General features: G+C 44.7%; 1 protein-coding gene across 1 annotated transcript in view; it reads left to right on the top strand.

The window, feature by feature from the left end:
• Nucleotides 1–157: 157 nt before the first annotated feature.
• Cep41 (centrosomal protein 41) overlaps nt 158–17551 on the top strand; it is a 41378-nt gene continuing 23984 nt past the window's right edge. The window contains exons 1-2 of the mRNA XM_085683907.2: nt 158–316; nt 14104–14167. Coding sequence (XP_085540033.2) covers nt 284–316; nt 14104–14167 — 97 coding nt within the window. The 5' untranslated portion in view covers nt 158–283. The remainder of the gene's footprint in view (nt 317–14103; nt 14168–17551) is intronic.

Here is a 17551-nt window from a genome sequence, read left to right as displayed (position 1 = left end):
CACCCTCCACCCCCCACCCCCCACCCCCGCGCCCTTCTTCCCGCTTTCAGGCAGGAGCAGCGCTAGCGGGCGTCCCACGTTGCCCTTGGCAACCATTGAGCGGCTTCTCGCTCTCCCTCGCCCAGCCGAAACAGTAAACGAAGCTTTTATTGGCTGGCCTGAATAGCCTGGCCAATCGGAAGAGAGGTTACAGGGAGGCGGCTGAGCGGGCTGTGGGGGTAGGAAGCTAGATTAGTAGCAAGACGTGAGGCTAGAACCCCGAGCGTGGTCGGTTGGAGCAGATATGTCTGCCCGGAGGCACATTGGGAATCCTGAGGTGAGGGCCAGGTCCGGACCCGAGAGCCGGAGGGGGCGGGCGCACCGGAAAAGGCGCCACGTGGGCAGGGACGAACAGCCGGCCACTTCCGCCGCCTGGAAGGCGGGAAGTAGCCAGCGTGAGGAGGGGGCCGAGCACAGGGCCTGGGGCGGGGCAGGCCTAGGCTCTGCGTCAGGAAGCGCCCGTGGTGACAGGCGTGCTCCCCTCCAAATGCTGACCTGACAGCAGTGTTGGAGGGTTGGAGGAGCCATGTACGTAAAGAAACAGTCCCTGCCTTCAAAGAGTTTACAGTCTAGGAGAGACACTTGCCAAACAAGTAAAAAATAAAAGACACTCCAGAAACATGGAAGGAGGTGAAGGGGCCCGTCACTTCTGAGGGTCTGAATACAAGCAGACCAAGCCGTTGCAAAGGGAGCAAAATGGGACGCTTTCTATTGTACCTTTTACTTTATTCATCTCGTTTACCTTCCGTGCCCTTCTGCATTTATAATGTCACCCAGTATGATTTGACTCTTACCAAACAAGTTCCAAGTCTACAAAGAAAACAACTGAGTCTCCACACTTTGTGAGTTCAGTCTAGAGATGGGAACTTGAAAACTGGAGTTGAGTACGGTGAGATTGGGGAAAGATGTTAGAGGAAGATAAAACTCAGTTGAGAGAACGAGGAAGGTTCTGGAGTTGGAAGGGTCCGACACATTAAGACCGTTCACTAGCCAGATGAAGAGTTAGCCCAGCGCGAACAAAGCTAAGGAGAAATGAGCTCCCACCAAGCCCTTGTAGGAGTCTATGGAGGCAGGTTGAGAGGGGCCTTCTGTGCCTTCAGACCAAACACCAGTTGTGGGTTTTTCTTGGCGAATGCCTGGTGTTCAGAGAAACTGTGACATGTGCATTGAAGCGCCATAATTAATAATATCTGTTACTTTATGTTTTTGGTTTTTTTGAGACGGGAGTCTCACATGTAGCACTGGCTGTCCTGGAACTTGCTCTGTAGACCAGGCTGGCCTCGAACTCACAGAGATCTACGTCTGCCTTTGACTCTTGAGTACTGGGATTAAAGGCATGCGCCACCCCCACCCGGCCTTGATAGTAAATACTCCACGGTATCACTTCCGTTTTGGAATATAAATAAAATCCAACTCGTTGAAGAAGAAAGTCGAATAGCAGTCACCAGAAGCTGGGGATGGGGGGTACAAAGAGATGCACAGACACAGGTCACAGGTTAGCAAGTTCGTTACAACTAAAATTCTGAGGTCTGTTATGTAGCAGTATGGCTAAAAATAATGTATATTTCAGATTAGCTAAGAGAACATTCCAGATCTCTCATCACAAAATGTGAGGTGATGACTGTGTTTACCAACTTGATAATTCCACAGTGTGTGCACATCTGTACTGTGTCCTGTAAATAAATTTAAACGTTTTGTCAACTAATATTAACATGAGATGCATGTGATGGAGTGGGGTGGGAGAGGCGGCTGTAGGGTGACAGTGTACTTCTGCCTGTTGGTCAGAACTCAAAAAACTTTGAAGAAGTTTTGATAGTGTGGTCAGATTTGCAGGTTAGGCACAATTGCAGCCACACCGTGGAGGATGGAGTTGAGAAGGCCAAGGCAAGAAGCAGAGAGACTGAGGAGGTGACTCTGTTGATGTGTGTCTGAACTGGGGCTAGGAAGTAGGGACAGAGTTAGGGAGATATGTGAGGTGTGAACCCCTCCAGTAGGCATGATCACCCTCGAGAGAGGGCACTGAGATGGAGAACTCAGCTGGGACCACTCGTTGGCTCTCATTAATGAAGTCAGGGATCCAGGAGGAAGAGAATGTTAGAGGAGGGGTACAAACAGTTGCTGGGTTTATGGCCTTCCTTGAGTAGAGGGCAAGTTTCCAGGAATCATGAGAAAGAATGCATAATTAACTTTCATAGCTAAAATGTAAGGCATGTCTGAAACTGTTTATAGTCTACATTCACCTTTTGATTTTTCTTTTTCTCACCTGAGAGCGTGGCTGAGGATACAATTCTTGGTTGGGAACATTAACGTTTTGGAAACACTGCTCAGTGGCCCAGCAGCCAGTGTTTCTGTAGGAACCTCCAAAGCCATCTTGTTGCTCCCTTTATTCCCAATGTTAGGACATTTCACGAAAAGATCCTCGCTATGGTCTGTTTTCACTCACTTTGGTAAACACCAGAAACTGGTATCTTTCTAGTCTGTTGTTTTTTTCTTGAGTTTTTTTTTTATTGTCGACGTCATTTTCTCTGCCCTCATTCTTGTATTCGTTGTTTTGAGATTAGACCCATGGTTCTGATTTTTTTCACTTTTATCTCCTGTCTCTATATTTTTGTCTTTATGCTTTAAGAAATTTAACTTTATTTTCTAATTCTTATATTGGTTGTAATGTCTGCTGTGGTGTGTGTGTGGGATATCTGTGTGTGTGTGTGTGTGTGTGTGAGAGAGAGAGAGAGACAGAGAGAGAGAGAGAGAGAGAATCACTGTGTGTTTGTATGTGAGTTCATGTGTGTGGGTATGTGGGGGGGGGTCCTGTATGTGTATGGGTGTGTGTGTGTGTATAGGTCAGCAGCCTCAGGTACTCCCCTCAGATGCTATTCACCTTGGGTTTCCTGCTGTTGTTGTTTTGGTTTGAGACAGTCTCTCCTTGACTTGGGACTCAGCACTGAGCTAGGCTAGTTGGGCAGCACATGCCAGGGAATGGAAATCAGGTCCTCATGCTTGGCCAGCCATACTTTTACTGACTGAGATGTCTCTCAGACCCCCATCACTTTTAAGAGCCGTTTTTCACTCCGATGTCCCTTTTCAAAGCTTTGTAGAAAGGTGCCAGCATCGTGAGAGAGGTCTGTGTGCCTTTCACTGTGTTCCACAAGTACACGGCAGAGCTAGAGTAGTAAAGTCTGCACAATTTGTGCGTGGTTGTAGGCCATCTCCGCACAGATGCAGGTTCGGTGTAGTCTAATTTGCGTTCGTGGAGAGCTGCAGACACAGGGGAACTCTAGCGCCGCTGTAGCTCCTCTGCCTCCCCCAGTCTCACCCAGTTTCCTCTCCTGCTGCCCTCATCCCTGGCAGCCACAGAGCGGTTCTCCATCTCTGTACCTCTGCCATCTTAAGAGTGCCATCTGAATAGAACCGCCTCATAGATGACCTTTCCAGATGGCTTTTTCTACTTAGGATGATGTCCTTGAGACGCATCAGGGTGAGCGGGGAGCGTGCAGTCGATGCCTTAGTGATGGCCAGTTCCTGTAGTTTGGATGTTCAGTTTGTCTGCTCATTAGCTCGTTCAGTCAACGGAAAGCATTGTGGTTGCTTCCAGTTTGGGACTATTAGAAATAAAGATACCTGTCTTCGGGTCCAGCTTTGTGTGCGGGCATTAATTTTCATTTCTGTGAGATAAGTGGGGACCCAGTGGCCGAGTTGTATGGTAAGCATATGTTTAGTTCTAATAGAAAACACCATACGACTTTTCAGAGAGGCTGCACTGTTTTCCATTTCTGTTACTAGTGAATGAGAGTCTTGGGTTCTGCAAAAACGTTGTTAGCATCTGTTATTGTCATTGTTGTTACAGCTGCTCTCAGTAGGTACACAGTGTTAGCTCATTGTGGGATTAAAAGCAAACCATTTGTGTGTGGAGTGTTTGTGTGTTATGGTATGTGTGTGGAGTGTTTGTGTGTTATGGTATGTGTGTGGAGTGTTTGTGTGTTATGGTATGTGTGTGGAGTGTTTGTGTGTTATGGTATGTGTGTGGAGTGTTTGTGTGTTATGGTATGTGTGTGGAGTGTTTGTGTGTTATGGTATGTGTGTGGAGTGTTTGTGTGTTATGGTATGTGTGTGGAGTGTTTGTGTGTTATGGTATGTGTGTGGAGTGTTTGTGTGTTATGGTATGTGTGTGGAGTGTTTGTGTGTTATGGTATGTGTGTGGAGTGTTTGTGTGTTATGGTATGTGTGTGGAGTGTTTGTGTGTTATGGTATGTGTGTGGAGTGTTTGTGTGTTATGGTATGTGTGTGGAGTGTTTGTGTGTTATGGTATGTGTGTGGAGTGTTTGTGTGTTATGGTATGTGTGTGGAGTGTTTGTGTGTTATGGTATGTGTGTGGAGTGTTTGTGTGTTATGGTATGTGTGTGGAGTGTTTGTGTGTTATGGTATGTGTGTGGAGTGTTTGTGTGTTATGGTATGTGTGTGGAGTGTTTGTGTGTTATGGTATGTGTGTGGAGTGTTTGTGTGTTATGGTATGTGTGTGGAGTGTTTGTGTGTTATGGTATGTGTGTGGAGTGTTTGTGTGTTATGGTATGTGTGTGGAGTGTTTGTGTGTTATGGTATGTGTGTGGAGGGCAGAGGACAACATGGAGGATTGGCTCTTCCTTCCACCGTGTGGTTGGCAGGCTTGGCACTGAGTACCTTTACCTGTGGAGTCATCTCACCAACCCTCATTGTGGTTTTAGTTTGTGTCCCCTGAATGGACACAAACTGGCAGTCTTTTCATGCGGTTGTGTTATCATCTGTCATCTAGACAACTTCAGCAAAATATCTCCGTGTCTTTTCCTTTCCTCTTCTTTCTTTTGTCTTTTAATTTTAAGATAGGGTCTCACAGCCGGAAGGCGGTGGCATGCACCTTTAATCCCAGCACCAGGGAGGCAGAGGCAGGTGGACCTCAGTGAATTCAAGGCCAGCCTGGTCTACAAAGTGAGTTCCAGGACAGCCAGGACTGTTACACAGAGAAACCCTGTCTCAAAACAAAACAAAACAGAAAAGGATCGGGTCTCCACTGGAGCCTGGACAAACCTTGAACTCACCTCACTTCAGCCTCAGCCTCATGAGTGCTAGGAGTACCTGCACGGGCCTCTCCGCGGGCCTTCCTGCTCTAACACTTGAGCCTTTTGTTCCCTTTTGTTGCCATTGTTGCTGTTGCTGTAATAATAATTAGAATTTAAATTCCTTACTGCTTTTTGTTTTTCCTGGAGTTTCTGTCTGCCTTCACTCTGACTCTACACTTCTTATGAATAATGTGTCTCCATCATTATCACTGCTTGTAATTGTTACTATCAAATTTTATTTTTATTCTATTTTATATTTAGGAAAATTTCCTACACCACTATCACTATAATTTTTTTTCATAATTATCATTTCCAAAACTTTCTCTCTACACATTTTACTAAAAAATTTATGTCGGGTGGCAAGGAAAGATTTATATTGTAATTTTATTTTACATAAATGTTGTATTGTACATATGGTGTTTTGACTTGCTTTTTCCCCCCACTTAACAATATGTCTTGAAGCTCTGGGTGCCAGCTGATCCCATTTCTGGTGAGGACTGCCTTTGCTTGTAAATAGCTAACTTCTTATGATGTCCTCACGGTGTTTGTGAGAAAAGAGGCAGTTCCCTGGTGTCTCTTTTTAGAAAGTTGTCTTGTGTTTTTTAAAAGTTTACTTGTGAAGCTGGGCATAGTGGCACAAACCTTTAATCCCAGCACTCAGGAGGCACAGGCAAGCAGATCTCTGTGAGTTTGAGGCCAGCCGGGTCCACATAGTGAGTTCCAGGGCAGTCATGACTACATAGTGAGACTCTGTCTTTTTTTTTATGGTTTATTTAACTTTTATTTTATGTGCATTGGTGTGAAGGTGTCAGATCCCCTGCAACTGGATCTTCAGACAGTTGTGAGCTGCCATGTGGGTGCTGGGAATTGAACCTGGGTCCTCTGGAAGAGCAGTCAGTGCTCTTAACCACTGAGCCATCTCTCCAGCCCCGTGAAACTCTGTCTTTAAAAAAAAATTATTTATGGGTGTAGGTGTGGTATGTGCACGTGTACATGTTCATTCCTGTGCATGTGTGGTCAGAACTCGACATTTAGTGTCGTCCTTTGCTGCCTATTTTGTGAGATGGGGTCTCTCACTGAACCTGGAGTTCGTGGGCTAAGCTCTGCTGCCTGGTCAGTGAGCCCCGGGGAGTCTGCCCGTTGCCATCCTGCTGCCCATGGCTCCCACTGCTGGAGCTACAGAACATGCCATCACGTGAGTGCTAGGAATTGGAGCTCAAGCCTCTGACTTGCATGGCAAGCACTTTACCAATTGAGCCACCTCTCCAGCCACTGGTACTCTCTTTTTATAAGGACACTGATATTCTTAGACAAGGTAAGATGTTTTCAGAATTCTTTTAACCATCAGTTTTCGATTTATGTTTCTGAGTAGGCGATTTTAAAAGGTGATTGAGATATTGAGGTTTTTGTTTTTCATTAAGAGGCCTGCTGATGGTGAGCTACAGATGGTGACATTTACCAAGATGGGCAAGAAATAATTGTCTCGTGCAGTGATGTGTGTGTGTGTGTGGGGGGGTGTGATTTGGAGAGCCGGCTCCAAGAGCTTTCATCAGCCCGTATTCAGCCACTCCTTTTAGTCCCATTGTGGGGGATGCTGGAGGTGGCCCATTCTTCCGCCTTTTCAAGCTTGTTCCTGGCTTTCCCTGGCGGTCCTTCTTCTTCAGCTGTCCTAAGTCTATCAAGTCATTTTCACTTGTTGATCTCTAGTGATATATGGCTTATTCCCCTGCCAGCCACTTAATTACTCATTCCCTAGGGTTCTGCCTTCTCAGTCACTAGCTTCTCTGTGGCTTTGAGAACTCTGCTGTTTGATTGCTGCCATTTCTCCCACTCTCTGGACTTGGCATTGTTTATATTCTTTAGATCCTTTTTAATGAAGCCTTACTGAGGTTTTGGGAGGGAGTGAAGTTAGGTGCATCCATCCAGTCTGGTCTCTGTTCCAGTTTATCATCATCCACAGTGAGTTTATGGACTTGTTTTTCTGACGTGCTTGAGAGCATCGGGACTTTAAGTCACCTGCACTGCTCTTGTCAGGCATGGTAGTTCACAGATACTTTTGAATAAATGAGTATATGTCTAAAACTGAAAGGAGAAGTTAAGGGTAAAATTCCACCATTTGGAGATTAGAAGCCTATAAAAGGAAGTAAGTCTAAGTCTTTGACTCACAGGGAGTCTATTGATTGAGGAGGTGGAATCCTGAAAAACACAGTAATTAGGGGGCTGACAGAGGAATGAGTCATGTATCAATGGAACGTCAGGGGAGAGAGATATTACTGAAGCCAATTTCCGTAGGAACAAGTGTGCGTGTGTTTTATTATATTCTATCATGTGGTATAAAAGGATTAAGAAAATTCAAGGAAAAATACCCATTATATTTGACATTGGGCAGCGAGCATGAGAACTATAGTCATGTAGTGCATGACAGTAAAGTTCAGACAGTGTAGACTTTTGCCATTGTTAGACCCAAGAGACTTGGCAGAAGACATAAGGGTAGGGCACTACTCCCAGTATATGTTGGTTTGTTATGAATAGTGCCCTTATTTAGTGACTTGACAGGAGTCCTTCTGCCATTATCTCTTCTGACTCTTAGCTCTGCTACATGCTTATCTCATGAAAGCGCACGTGATTTTGCAGGCAGCCTGAAGCTGGAGTTTTTGAAAAAACTCCACTTACATGTATGTCCATCAGTGCTATCTGTTGACTGGAGCCAATAATCTCCTACCAATGTCCTTTTCCGTATGGACTGGACTTTCCCACACTTGGTGGCTGAGTTCTAAGAGCAAGCGGCCAAGAGAACCGCTTTTACCATTGCAGCTTAGATGTCATACCCCAGGCTCACCCGAGTCTAGAGATGAGGGAAGGCCTAGGCCCCATCTCTCAGACAGCAGACAGTAAAACCACAGGCTAATGGGATGGGAGATTTTGACTCCATCTTGAACAATACAGTCTGCCATCGGTAGTAGCTACTGAGAAAGTAGGTATTGTTATACATGGAGTCTTGGGCCAAGATGATTGTTTGATATTAACAAAACTGGACCATTAAAACACCTATTTCAAAAGTTCCTCTTTGAAAAACCTATTTTAATATGAGATTACATCAGGACCAGTATTCACCCCTCCCCCATTTGTGAATATAAAACTAGGGTGGATCTGAACCAAATGTACAGTGTCTTTTAAAAAAAAGCTGAAGTGTGCCAAACAGCGTGTGAGTCCTGTCTTGAGAGATGGGAAATCAGAAAAGCGCGTGTGGTTCAGACATTTTGCTGTTGTTGGTGTGTTTTGTTCTGTTGTAGTTTTCCTTCAGAAAAATGCCATTGCGGACGTCTCATTAATCTTTCTTCTCCCACATTCATATCTTCAGAAATCTGTGTCTGTCGGTATGCAAAGAAGACACTGCTAAGATAGTGTCGTGATTGTGTGCCTCACACCTCGGTATTTTCACTGTGACCATCGTTGGAAGGGCTAGTCCTCACTCCTAATCTATAGTCAGGCTTTCTCCTTTTGAAGTCTCACTCTCCAGGTGCAGCATTATCTATGGCCCAGGATCCCACATCCTGATGGTTATTGAGGTTTTGGGGATTACATACTCCTTTGGAAATTCGGTGGGTGCCCAGGACCCTGGCAGAGACAATGCACGCACACAGAATGTTTCACAGAGCTTCCCGGACTCATGGAAACTTACCAGTGAGCTCATGTGAAGACCCTGGCAGGAGTTCAGAGTCACAGTGGCTGATGGTTAAATGAGACGAAGTAGATAAAATGCTTAGTCAGATGTCAAACAACATAGGACGTGCTCACTAAATGAGAGGAGCGGTTGCCATTCTGCTGAGTTTCAACTTTCTTCAGCAAATAGGAACAGTTTGTTTTTCAAACATGCCCTTAAAATGGCTTTGCTATTAGAATTTATTTCCACTTGGAATACTTTTTCCATCCCTGTTATCTAGTGCTCGTTCTTCCAGGAAGTCTGCCTTCTCAACCCAGTGTCTGGGCTCTCTTTGTTCAGACCTCTAAGAGTCTTGAATGTTGAACTACTCTTATGGTACCAGAGTGTGCATGGGCCCTCATGTTTTGTCTTGTATGTGTGTTAGCATGTGTGTATTGAGTTGGGTTCTTACAAAGTTGCCCAAGTTGTCCTAGAACTCACATCCTCCCCCCAAACCTCCAAAGGACCTGGGTTGCAGGTGTCTGCCACTGTGCCCGGTTTCAGTGTATCTGGCAAACACTCCCTGCTGCTTTGTTAGCACAAGGTTTTCTGACAGGTACTGAATGGTGTACAGGGTAGAGCCCCTTTCCCAAGACAAACTATGATCATGACATGGAGCCAAATGAAGCCTTTCCTCATGGGATTGCTCTGTGGTCATGGTGTTTGTCAGAACCACAGGCAAGTGACCAAGATAGTGCACCTTAAAGTGTTTTTGATACAGCTGGTCATTTCCAAAAAGCCTGTAGTATTTTACAAACACAAACTTTCTCAACTTCCTGCCCACTCATGGTGAGCTTTATTATAACCATAGATTTTTTTAATCTTTATTTTAAATATGTATCAAAAGCTGCCCCTTCACCTGGACTCTGGACCTCTGCCCGTTCGTCTGTACACATCCATCCTTAAGTCTCTCCTTTAACTCCCTCCCCCCCCAAAAAATACATAAACAGCACCACAGAGAGGAGAGAGAGAGGGGGAGAGGAAAGAGAGTTCACCTTGACTAGTCTCCTTCCCCACCCCCATACATTTGACCTCTTGTTTTTGCTTCTGCCCTTCTTACTTTCCTATAATTGCTTCCATCTAGCCCCATCAACAATGTCCTGATTTGTAAATCCAAATTTACTTCTCTGTTCTGTTAATTGACCTGGATTCTTGTTTGTCTGTTCTTGCTTGGCCTCTTGTTCTTGGATTTGACAGCTTTGTTCCATGTTGACTCCTTCCTTCTTCCTGTAAATCTTTTCTCCCAGTTTTTGTAATCCCCTTCCTCTGGCCTCTCCTGCATCCCAGCCAGGGCTCTTCCCCACCTGACTGTCAAGGTTGGGAAATGTCTTCCGAGTGCACACTGTTCCTAGAGTAACTTTGGACAGTCCCCCGGCTTCATATCCTATACATGAATAATTCCCAAGTTGTTTTTTAACCTAGTTTTCTCCTGATCTCGATGTCCATATAGTCAGCTGGACACTTCTGTTTTTGATAACCTACAAACATCCCTACTTAATAGGTCCCCAAACTTCCCATATAATGTTTTTCCATATATGCTTTGTCTATTCACTACTTTTTCTGGGGGTTATGGTGCTACTGCCCTCTTTTTTTGGTGGTCCTTGAGTAGCCATGTTGATTTTACATGTTAGAGATGGAGGGGTAGGCACTAGGCAGAGCTACAACCCCAGCTTCACACTGCAAAGATTTCTCAAAACCTTCTTCTTCTCTGTGCCGCCACTTTTATAGGGCTTCCTGCCCGCTTAGCATGAACTTCTCAGCTGATGTTTGTGCTTCTTTTCTTGACTATGATCATGTTCTCCATATTGTGCAGATAGATCATCCCAAAATGTAAATAAGCTCTCACCATGCCTCCCTAAACCTTCAGTGACTCCCAGTCTTCTCCTCTTGGGCTTCTTGAGCTCCATGCTGTCGACATCTGGGCTGGCTCTTGTTATAGGATGTTACCAGTCTCTCTTGCCTTTTCCTAGGAAACGCCAGCAACACACCAGCACCATGACCCAGATATAACAACCCAGATGTCTCCAGACCTTGATAAATGTCCCTAGGCACAGAGCTGGCAAAATTGCCCCTATTGGAAACCAGTGATTGACGGGGCAGAATGCAAAGTGCCTTAGGCTTTTTCCACAGAAGGTCCTTTGTGATCTGCCCCACCCTGCCTCTCCAGTGCCTTCCAGTGATGACTAGCTTTCTGGAGATGTCACCTACAGGTTGTCCTCACAGTTCACCTGGGCCTCTCTATTATTGGGGCCTTGCAGTGCCCACAGGCCACTGTTTTCACTACCCACGTGACCCTCAGAGTTCAGCTCTCTCTTCAGCAGTTCTTGACTCCTGGCCTTGTTACAGTACTAGTCTCATTTGTCCCCATCCCTCTGTCCCCTCTCCTTGTCACATGGACACCAAATAGCTGCCAGGAGCAAGGGGTGATGGCCAGGCCTGTTTTTACCTCTGTGTTCCTCAGAGGGGCCCGCTTCTGCCAGGCCCTCAGTAATAAATGTCCATGGAATGAATGGCACTCACTAAGTGTTTGTAGAAGGAATGAACAGTCTCTCTGGAACCGGCTTCTTGTCACAGGGCTTCCACTTCCCACCATTCCAGCCTGTGTATATCATGGAAACAAAGCCAGTTGGTCAGTAGGTCAAGAGGCAGCCATCCCCAAAGCAGGAGTTTTCAGAAAGAAAGTGTGGCTCCTCCTCAGAGCCTAAGGCACTCCGCTGGCAGTGTAGCACACAGAGCTTACTGTCGATTCAGGTCCTAGAAAGGACTCAAAAATTGAACAGAGATGAGAACTCGGGAAAGAAATCTGACATTTTTCTCCAGCAGCATATGGATTTCTCATTAGTCCATGTAAGGGAAAACCGGGGGTGGGGAGGCCTCCGCAGCTGCAGCTGTCCACACTCCCTCCCCTCATCACTCTGCTGCCACCACACCTGGTCCCCAGAGGCACCCTCACGGCTCAGCTATTTGGCTGGGGGATGGACAAATATCCATGGTTCGGCAGAGACTAGCCTGGAATTTTTCAAAAGAAGCTTTGCTAGGAAACAAAACAAAAGTAGAAACAGGAAATAGGGTATAGAAATGATAAAAATATAGACTAGGGGGAAACGTCCCTCAGCTGAAGCTGGAGATAAGTGAAACTGTGCGTGTGTGTGTGTGTGTGTGTGTGTGTGTGGTTTTGCTGGACTTAGCTCCCTGTTTAATTTTTCATGATATTGTCTGCCTCTGGGAACTTGCCCTCAGGTCTCTCTGCGTCTGCGTGCTGTTCTTTCTCTTAGGAACAGTCTCCCTCTTCATCTAGGGAAGGTGTCAGAGCTGCCATTGTTCCTTGCTCTTCTAGGCAGCCATTACTGATCACAACGGGAAGCAAGTTTTCCACCATATTTCTGAGGCCCAGTCAGCTCAGTGATTGCAAACACTAGCAGCGGATCAGTGCTCAGTGTTCATAATAAAGGTTTTACTTGCCTAGTGTGAAATGAAAAACACAGACAACGTCATTGGCTTTTTAATAACATGAAGGAACTGACCTTTTTACCCTGAGGGCTTTTTTTTTTAACCTTTTAGGTAATTGAAATAGCAGATGGTGGGACTGGAGTATAGTGTATAGTTTGGTTGCCTAGCATGTGAGAGGCCCTGGGTTTGATCCTCAGTGGTAAAAAAAAAAAAAATAGCAGATAGATTATGTATTATGCCATTTAAAAATTAATTTAATTAAAAAACAAATATACTTACCTAAAAAAGTAAAATAGCAAGTGGAAGTTGTGAAGATTTTGTGTACTTACTTGGCAAAATTTTAAAAAATTAAAAATGGATAATTCTCCATAGGTACCCCCAGTTTTGTTTTGTTGGGTTTGTGTGTGTGTGTGTGTGTGTGTGTGTGTGTGCACAGATGTGTGCATGTAGTGTTAAGGCCATAGGACAACCTTCCGGACTTGGTTCTCTCCTTCCGCCATGTGGGTCGTAGGGATGAATGCAGGTCATCGGGGTTGGTAGAAAGCGTCTTTACCTACCAAGTCATCTCTCCGATCATACTGCCCTCAGTTTTTAAAAATTCTTCTTGGGCTCTGATTGCATAAATCATAGAAATGCCAGGCTGTTTCTGTGCCTTGTAGGCCATTCTGAAAGGTGTGATTTATTTCACAGTCCCCCCAACAGCATGCTTGTCCCTCACTGTTTGCTAAGGCAAGTGATCCACTCTTCATAAGTTTGACATTCTTCTCTCTTAGGAGCTAGGTAGTGTAGATCAGTCCTCAGACAAGTAATCATCGATTGACTGAAGCAACAATAAATGGACTTAGCATGTACTGGGTCCCACAAACATGAGTAACTCATTGTCTCTGTCTTCAAGAAAATCCAAAATTAGAGGAAAAGATCTAATGTGGAGGATGGGATGGGGTTCCATATTCTGCAGGCCAGGAGGAGAGTATCTCCTTCTGCCTCAGGCAGCTTCACAGTGGACAAAAGTTTTGCCAAAGAGAAGTTGAGGACAGGCACTTTTGGCAGTTATCTGCCTGGGCTGGTGACATTAGGAGAGACAGTCCCCACCCATGCAACATGGGGTCATGTGCAGGAGATGAAGGTCTGAAGGTACCTGTCCAGCACACACGCTTTCATATCCAGAGACTAGAAACAGGTCAGCGCAGACGCTCTTCATGCTGAGCTTGCCCTTCCTTAGTGGCTTCTGCATTCACCTCAGGGATTTAATATGGGGGATTGTCTGCACTTGGATTCCAAGGGTTAACTACCGGAACATAGCACAACACACGGCAAATCTGACATAGACGTCTCTGCCGACTGTAAGCTCACCCCGAGCCCACATGAGCCTCAGCTGCCACAGAGCAGATGCCATGGCACTGACATCTGTGGAGCCCCAGAGAGCCTGCCAGCATCTGGAGCATCTGGATCCCGCCTGCCACACTGTAGGGAGCTGTGGATAGACCTAGGAGTGTCCAGAGGAGATGGCCCTGAAGCCATCTGAAAAAGAATGACATTAAAAAGAGAGCAGCATAGCTGCTTCATTGGAAGATAACCTTCCTAAGGGTTTTTTCCTTAGCACACAGCACTCTGAGATTATTTTTGATAAAATGTGGAGATGTTTTAATAGAAACAAGGTAACTACCTCCACTGGAGGAAATGTACTGCAGAGTCCTTTCTGTAAGGGCTCCGACCCTCTGAACCTCATTCATCATTAGAACCTGAAATTTCAGTGTGTGTTCCTCTTCCCACCACAACCCTCACGTTAACCCCTTCCTTGTGAATTGTCTTCTGTTGTAGTACCTGACCAGACGGATACCACAGAACCCAAGGTATCAACATATCAAGTCAAGACTGGATACTGGTAAGTCACAATCAGAAACAGAATTGTAAAAATCTAATAGCTATTGATAGACAGGAAAGTGCCCATCAAACAGGGGTCAACCATAGCTGGAAGTTTCTTATTGTCTTGCCTGATGTCTTTGAAAGCTGATTTTCAGGTTATCAGTAAAATTTCTCATTCATATAATTTCAGTTATTGTTGCTTACCCCATTAAAATCATCTAAATCAAGAAAAGGAAATCATAGGAATTGAAGCCATTGTTCAATAAGTTACAGGCCTGATGCTGAGTAAATACCAGGAGGTCACACTCCATTTTGGAGCACCTTAAGTGTACTCCATCAAACTGACAGCAATAGATTATACATGTGCGTGTTTGTTCAGTCCCATGTTTGCACAGTGCTGACTGCATGTAAAAGTGTGGACTCTGCTAGATAGGAGGATGGCTGTGGGTTGTGGCTTTTGCAATTAGAGCACCAAGACTCAAGTGGAGGCTGACTGGCCTGAGAGGAACTAAAATGCCAGCCGAGATTGAATTAGAGCTGCCCGTAGGTGAGAGCAGTTGCAAGAGAGCCTTGCTAATTTCCATACTGTCCGAATCTCTCCCGAGTTCTGCTGCTGCTGCTGCTGCCCAGATCTCAGTGGGGCTGCAATCTTGGGAGGTTTGAGCTGCTTGTTTCTGTTCTCTTCAGCCTTTCCCTCGCAGTTGAGAACTTCTCTGCGGTGTCTGAAGCCACTTGAGGAGAGTGAAGGGAGGGGTTCCCTCCGTCTAAATCATCTTTCCTTTCTCCAGTCATCTTCAAAACCATGCTCTTCCATCCTGCATTTCCTAACTAGCTTAGGTACACATGATTTCAGTACCAGATTTGCATGAACTGTTCCTTTGAAGCATCTCCATGCTACACAGATATTTATTATTGCACATATTTTGTGTGATGGGCAAATGAAAATATTATTACTGTTCCAGAGGAGAAAATCATGACCTGGAGATTTTGTAATTTACTCAGATTTCAGTGAAGGAGATAAAAACTAGGGTCTTTGACAGGGTGAGGAAGTCAACACTGGAGAGTGGGTACCAAGCCTGATGCTCTGGCTCTTAGACTTCTTGTCCTGTGCCCCCCCCGCCCCCCCAGTGTTTCTTCTGCCGCAGTGTCCTAACAACTCCAGCTTCCCCTCAATAGCAAGTCCTCCGTCTTCTGGAAGACTCACAGTGCTATAGTGTTGAAGGGGCTCGTCTCTTTTGTTAAAAACCACTGGAAATAAATGAATTTCAGTCAAAATCTTCTGACCTCTGTATGTTTTTGTGCTGCAGATCCCTCGGTGGCTTGGAACTGCCATGTAGATCAGACTAGCCGTGAACTCACAGAGGTCTGCCTATCACTAAAAATTAAAAATCTTGTCTTTTAAAAGAATGGGAGTATAGCTCAGTGGTAGAGTGCAGGTCTAGCATTTGCTAGGCCTTGGGTTCTATTTCTTGTAGCACAATAAACAAGCAAAATTTAAGAGCCCAGGTTTATTTCAGATATCTAGATTTATCTATACCTTCATAAAGTTTTTCTCATGGAAATAAGTAGGAATTTGTGCCACCCCTGTCTATCTCTTCAGTTCAATCCATAACAAAAATTTGACTTAATAATGGCATCTGAAATTAATTTTAATTTTTAATATAATACATAGCATCTGATTTTGTAATGCATATTAAATGCCAGAATCCTTTTATATCCCACGAGTTTTAAATTGCTTTTTGTTAATTAAGCTTTTTATTTTGAAATAATTGTGGATGCAGATGTATTTGTAAGAAACAGAATGGAAATTCTGCATACTCTTTGCTAGTTTCTCCCCGCCTGCACTATTGCTATGGTGATAACAGACAGCATCGACATGTGCAGTCAGGCTATGGGCTACTGCCGTCCTCACAAAGATTCCCATGTGGTCCTTTAGTAGCCCTGCCTTCTTTCCACTCCCGTTCCTCTTTAATCTTCACAACTGCTAATTTTTCCAGTCTGTCATTCTGTCATTGTCTTTTCTGAGCGCTACATCTGTGGAGCTGTACAGTATGCAACGTTTCGGATTGTGTTCTGCTGTTCTTCTGTTTCTTTTCCTTGCTTTTATCCATGGGTATCGCTGGCGCAGGGAAGGGGAGAGTAAACACGGGGCCTTAAACTTGCTAGACTGTTGCTCTACCACAGAGCCACACGTGTCGAGCCTAGGTGGATGTTTTTCACTGGGCAGAATTCTCTGGAGCTTCAAGTTTGTTGTGGGTAGCAGCGGTGCGTTCTTTTGTGTTATTGCCTAGTGTTCCCTGGTATGGCTGTACTTGGTTTAATCACTTGCTAGTTGAAGGAAATTAGCACTGTTTCCAATTGGGGGATAGTTACAACATAAAAATAAAATAAAAAATAAAGTGTTGTAGGCATTTGTTTACAGATTATTTTGTGTATGAGCAAGTCTTAGTGTTTTTTTTCCTAGAGGCAACTGCTAGGTCATATTTTGTAGTTTGGTTTGATTCGGTTTGTTTTGTCTCTTTTTGAGACAGAGTCTCATTTAGCCCAGACTAGCCACAGACTCCTTTTATAGCCAAGACGGGCTTTGAACTCCTGATTTTCCTGCCTTTGCCTCCTGGTTGTAAGAAACTGTCAAACTATTTCTCAAAGCAGCTATACCATTTAACATTCCCACCAGGAGGAGATGCATGACCATTTTCTCCACAGCTTCACCTATATTTGGCGGCGGCGCCATCTTTTACCTTTCCCATACTGATAAGGTTTGTAGTAGTATAGCGTTACAGTTAGACTCACCTGCTAGCAAATGAGGGCTCTGTCTGCAAGTGCTCGTCGTCTGTCCTCCTTGCATTTTTGCCATTGAATCTAGACGCTCGCCTTTGTGAGAGGCATGGTTCATAAGTATCCTTTCTCCATCTGTAGCTTGTCTTTTCCTCTTCCTGACAGTCTTTGAAGAAAAACTTTTTATCTTGATGAGATTCACTTTTATCTGTCTCCTTTTAGTAATCATAATTCTAATCATCCACTTTAAGAACTCCTGACCTCAACTATATCCCAGAGACGCTTTCTGTCACAATTTTTTTTCCTTAAAGTTTTTAGGTTTTACCTTTAAATCCATGATACATTTTGAACTGCTTTCATGTAAAGAGGGTTGACTCAGATGAAGATTAGCTTCCTGATTTAGGGTCTCCCACTGCTCTGGCATCTTCATCTTTGTCAGCAGTCAGAAGAATATTTACGCGGGTTATTTACAGGTCCATGTTTTGTTCCCGTGATCTGTTTGTGTAGCCTTTTGCCAATACCACAGTCTTGATTAATGTAGCTGCATAGTGAACTGGATACCTAGAATTGATTAGCCTCATTATTCCCACTCTGTTCTTCTTTACAAAATTTTAGTAAATTTAGT

Source organism: Myodes glareolus, chromosome 25, assembly GCF_982192425.1.
Source record: "Myodes glareolus chromosome 25, mMyoGla1.1, whole genome shotgun sequence".
NCBI classification, from domain to species: Eukaryota; Metazoa; Chordata; class Mammalia; order Rodentia; family Cricetidae; genus Myodes; species Myodes glareolus.
The sequence above is the reverse complement of the archived record's forward strand: the minus strand, read 5'-3'. Positions and strand labels throughout refer to the sequence as shown.